Raw genomic sequence first — 5,345 nt, forward strand, 5'->3', positions numbered from 1 at the left:
ACAGAAAGAGAAATACCACATGTTCTCACTTATTGGTGGGAGATAAAAATAAATAAATAAATTCACATACACACACACACACACACACACACACAAAACCCAAAAAAAAACCGGGGGGGGGGAAGAAGAATAAATAAATAAATAAATTCACACACACACACACACACACACAACCCAAAAAAAACCGGGGGGGGGGGGAAGAAGAAATAACAATTACAATTCCTTGAAGTTGATACGACAAGCATACAGAAAGGACATCGTTGGGTGGGAGTGGGGAGAGGGAGGAGGGAGGGAGGTTTCGGTAATGGGCCACAATAATCAACCACATTGTATATCGACAAAATAAAATAAAAAAAAAAAAGTTAAAAAGAAATAATAAAATTTGCAGTTCCCCTTTCTCCATGGCAGGGGTTTTGAGCAGGGTCAGGGCCCGAGTGCCACAGAGCTGGAGCCTGTCCCCCAGGAGCACCCTTGACTTCTTCAGAGGAATAACAGGAAGAGCCAGAGAAGGTGAGGGAGCCCTGGATACATCACCCTCTGATGCTGCTCTCCCAACTTGCCTTCCATCGTTCCCTGACCTTGCCTGGGACTTTGGTGTCCCCGCAGCCTCTCTCCCCAGCTTCTCCTTCCTGGGAACCCCAAGGCCTTTGGGCTTGGCTTAACTGAGAGTCCTCTGTAGAGGCAGCCTGGCAGGGGAGGACAGACCTGGTAAACTCATAGATCGTTAATATCCCTGATGTTCTGCCTAGTCAGCATGGAACTCCAGGAAAGTAAAGGCTACATTAAGCATTGTACTGCTGGTGCTTATGACAGCGTTTGCCCCAGAGCTGGTGCTCAGTCAGTTTTTATGGACAGATGAATGAACACTGGGAGGAGGGCAACTTTCCTGGTTTCCTGGTCCCTATCCCAGAGCTCTTTCCCACCTCTATTTGAATTTCCCCAAATCCTCTGTGGAGAGGCAGCCTGGTGCAGGGGAGATAGACCCTGGCTTCAAATCCTGTCTTTTCCATTTCCTAACCACACGGCTTTGTAAAAGATCCTCTACTTTATGTCTCAGTGACATCATCTGTAAAGTGGGGATGTTGATGTTTATCTTACAGGATTGTTGAAGGATGACCTGAGCTCACCTCATACACTGTAAGTTCCTAGTGTTTCTGAAATGAATGAATGAATGTCCCATTTCCTCCAGGTTCAAACTCACCTGTGTCTGGGTAGTGTCTGTGATTCTGGGCAATGGTTTTCTTCCCATGTGGTGATGTCCCACCATATCCTGACATGACTTCATAACCAGGTTTCCCTTTGAAGTCTAGCTTTACTCCCTGGGACACTGTTTCACCCCTCGTTGCTGGAGGATCTGTCTCTGAAGATGACTCCAAATCTAATTCTGAGTCGGGATCTGTAACCCACTCAAAAAATGTCTTCCACTCTTGGGCTGATCGCTCAATGGATAGTTCCTGCAGTTTTCTTAGAAATCCCCACTCACTCAAAGATCCCTGCTTTGATTTAGCTCCCTGGACTGGAGTTGTTTGCTCGGCTGTATGGTCTGACTGTTCAGGTCTCTCCTGGGATGTAGATTCAATCTGGGCAGGGGGTCCCTTTTTGGGTCCAGTTTTAGTCTGAGCCATAGATGTTGACTCATCTTGTTGAGTTAGAGGTGGCTCTACTGGCCTAGGTCCTGGCTGGGCTACACGTTCCTCTCTCAATTCTGGTTCCTGTTGAGTTGTAGATTCTTTTCCTGGCTCAGGTCCCTGCTGGCAGTTAGCTTCCTGTTGAGTGAAGGGCACCTTTTGGATGGGAGCTGATTGCTGTGGCACAGGCTCCTGTGGGGCAAGAAATTCCGGTGGTGAAGCAGATTTTTGCTGGGTTCTAGGTTCCTGCTGGGGTTCACCTTCACATTGGGCAAGAGGGTCCTCCTGGGTGAGAGGTCTTTGCTGTGAAGCAGGCACTTGTTGGGTACTGGGTCCCTGCTGAATCTTCGAACCTGGCTGGGCTGTGGGTGTTTTTTCTGGCCCAGGCTCTGGCTGGGTTATAGGTCTCTGGTGTGGCTCAGGTTCCCAGTTTAGCCTACATTCTGACTTAGAATCTGTCTCCACTCTTGTTATTTCCCTCATGGGAGATGTTGGTCTCCCAGGCTTCATCCTTTTGGGCTCCACTCCCCAGGCCTCCCTCTTTACAGATCTCTCATTGACTCCTCATGATGGCACCTCCCTTTGAGTTCTACTCCTTCATCCTGGCATCTCTGGTCTTCCTTTTTAGGGCTGCTGGCAAGTGGGCTGATCACTGCTTGCCCCGTCTCCAGTGCCTGCTGATCCACTCTGTGCCTCCTACTTTGAGGGGAAGGATTAGGAGTACAAGGAGGCTGTGTGCCCAGTACTCTCTTCCCAGACGGGAGGGGCTTGCCCTCTTGTGTCATAAATAGGGCCCCACCCCACTCACCGCTCAGTTAAAATGTTTCTTCTCATAAGGCAAGCATCGTGATTTAGTTCTTTGTTTCATATGGGTTGAGAGAAACCAGGTTCTGAATGAGTGTTCCTTTCCCGCCACCACTTATTTTTTTGGTGGCTGGCTGGTACAGTTTTGAACCCTGGACCTTGAGGTTATCAGCACTATGCTCTTTTCTCCCCTTTTGATATTTGAGGAAAGGGTTATGGGAGAGGCAGTCTCTGTAGTTGTAATATTTTCCCCCCTCTATTCATTCCTACAAATGGTTGCCATTTAATCTCCTTATATTGTTACTCTGATCATTTCACTCCCATCCTAAAAAAAATGTAACGTCAGGGCTGACCTTGACAGCTGTAATGTCAGTGGCTCACTTGGGAGAGCGTGATGCTGACACCACCAAGTCAAGGGTTAAGAACCCCTTACTGGTCATCTCTTAAAAAAAAAGAAAATGTAATGTCCTCCCATTTTCATAGCTTGAAACCCTTTTGAATGGTATTTGAGATCCTCCACACCATCTGTGTAGCTCTGAGCCATGGTTCTGCACATATATCTTCAGTACTAGTTTAGAAACTCACAAAATACAATGGTCATGATGATGATGATAGTAATTCATAAATACTGAAGCCCGCCTTCATGCTAGGAAACTGTGCCAGGTTTTTTCAAAGCCTATATTATCTTTAATAAGACTGTATCTGATTCATGCTCTACCTGCTTGCTTTGCTCCACCTAGCTCTTACCTCAGGTTTGTTGAGTGAGTGAAAGATTAAAAAGTTGGACAGTGGGGAAAGAGTGAGGGTTGTGGTAGGGGAAAGTATATGTAGAATCTGGTTGGGTTTGGAGTGAACAGAGTAAAGTGGGCCGTTTAGATTGGGTGTGAGTTGGCAGACCCCATTTGAAAGAAACAATTTTGACTTATTGCGTTTAAAAATGTTTATTGACTTCTGTTTGCTACTTTCTTGATTGTATTTAAGGTCAGGTGAGACCAGCTAAGAAGCAGGGGTTTCCTGGGTTCTTTCAGATAATTAAGCTTAAGTCTGGTTAAAGGGAGGGCACAAGAAAAGACTGACAAGAGAAGGCACGAGAGGGAACAACAGTCAATGTGATTTTGGGGAAAATGCTTTTGATAGCACTGGAATGTTTTAGGAGGTGGGGACCGGGAGTGGGGAGGATAAGGTGGGAGAATAAGAGCATCCTCTGGACGTGCTCACTGCCTTCTTGACTGAGAATATTCGATTGGGAGAGTGGGCTCTCAGAGCTCCTATAAAGGCAGAGCAAAGCTTGCTAGCTGACATTGCTTCAGAAATTGCTGGCAGGCTCTAGAGTGCTTGTTTGGCTTCCTGTGGTGCCTTCGGTGTCCTAGGGTGCAAATAAAGGGAAGAAGCTAGCGTTAAAAACATTTTTAAAATTTATTTTTTATGAGAGCTTAAATTGCTGGCAGGCTCTAGAGTGCTTGTTTGGCTTCCTGTGGTGCCTTCGGTGTCCTAGGGTACAAATAAAGGGAAGAAGCTAGCGTTAAAAACATTTTTAAAATTTATTTTTTATGAGAGCTTAAAAAATTATGAAACTAGACTCAAAAAAAATAAATCCAGTAGAAAGTAAAAAGATTCCTCCTACTCCAGCCTCTACAATCTATTCCCCAGAGCTACCCACTGTTAATAGTTTGCTACATATTCTTCCATACCTTTTGGTATATAAACATAATAGCTTACTTTTAAAAAATGAGATTATACTACACATATTGCCTCGCTTTGCACCTTTAACAAATCTTTTATTATTGCAAAATATTATACACCTGCAGAAGTTTATAAAGGCATATATGCAGTTCAGTAGTTATAAAGCAGTTATTAATGAAACTAGTACCCAGGCTTAGAAATAGAATATGGCTAGCAGCCCCCCACCTTTTCTGATCACTGCCTTCCCTTTCCCCCTCATGGAGATAATCTTGACTTTTATAGTAATCATTTACTTCCTTTTCTTTGTTTTACCACCTACTTATACATTCCTAAAGAATTTAGTTTAATTTTGTCTGTTTTTTTTTTTTTCCTGGCAGCTGGCCAGTACAGGGATCGAACTCTGGACCTTGGTGTTTTCAACATCATGCTTTAACCAATTGAGCTAGCTGGCCAGCCCCCCTTTCCCATTTTTGAACTTTGTGTTTATTCTGTGGTCTGAATGTTTATGTCCCTCAAAATTCATGTTGAAATCCTAACCCCCAAGATGATGGTATTAAGAGGTGGAGCCTTTGGAAGATGATTAGGTCATGGGGGCAGAGCCCTCATGAATGGGATTAGTGCCCTTATAAAAGAGGCCAAGGGAGCTCAGTTGCCCCTTCTGTCATGTGTGGTTAGAGTGGGAAGTCTGCTGTCTATGAGGAAGTGGGTCCTCATCAGACACAGAATCTGGTGGTACCTTGACCTTGTACGTCCCAATCTCCAGAACTGTTAAAAATAAATTGCTGTTGTTTATAACCACTGCGTATATGGTATTTTGTTATAGCAACACAAATAGCCTATACCACAATTTATTTATTCATTCTATGGTTAATGGACATTTGGTCAGTTTTCAGTTTGGGGCAGTTATTTGCAAGGCTGCTATAACATTTTTGTATGTGTCTCCTGTTGTACGTAAGCATGCATTCCTTCTGAGTATATATCAAAGAGTGGAATTGCTTGGTCACAGAGTACACATAACTTAAACTTTAGTAAATAACTGTTAACACTTTTTCAAAGTGATTTACCAATTTACACTCCCATTAGCAGCATATGAGAGTTTTTCTGCACTACTCTCTGCCAACACTTAGACTTGTCAGACTTTAAAATTTTTGCCAGCCATCAGATTGCATAGTGATATCTTATTTATTTATTTATTTTATTTTTTTTCCTTTTTGTCTTTTTTCGTGACCG

At 43.8% G+C, this 5,345-nt stretch overlaps 2 protein-coding genes across 2 annotated transcripts in view; both read right to left on the reverse strand.

The window, feature by feature from the left end:
- LIPE (lipase, hormone-sensitive) overlaps window positions 1-2,365 on the reverse strand; it is a 28,952-nt gene extending 26,587 nt beyond the window's left edge. Inside the window, exon 1 of the mRNA XM_008567257.1 lies at window positions 1,202-2,365. Coding sequence (XP_008565479.1) covers window positions 1,202-2,138 — 937 coding nt within the window. The 5' untranslated portion in view covers window positions 2,139-2,365. The remainder of the gene's footprint in view (window positions 1-1,201) is intronic.
- Window positions 2,366-3,700: 1,335 nt separating this feature from the next.
- Window positions 3,701-5,345, reverse strand: part of CXCL17 (chemokine (C-X-C motif) ligand 17) — a 15,229-nt gene continuing 13,584 nt past the window's right edge. Inside the window, exon 4 of the mRNA XM_008567252.1 lies at window positions 3,701-3,798. Coding sequence (XP_008565474.1) covers window positions 3,701-3,798 — 98 coding nt within the window. The remainder of the gene's footprint in view (window positions 3,799-5,345) is intronic.

This window comes from Galeopterus variegatus, unplaced genomic scaffold (assembly GCF_000696425.1).
Source record: "Galeopterus variegatus unplaced genomic scaffold, G_variegatus-3.0.2 Scaffold306, whole genome shotgun sequence".
NCBI classification, from domain to species: domain Eukaryota; kingdom Metazoa; phylum Chordata; class Mammalia; order Dermoptera; family Cynocephalidae; genus Galeopterus; species Galeopterus variegatus.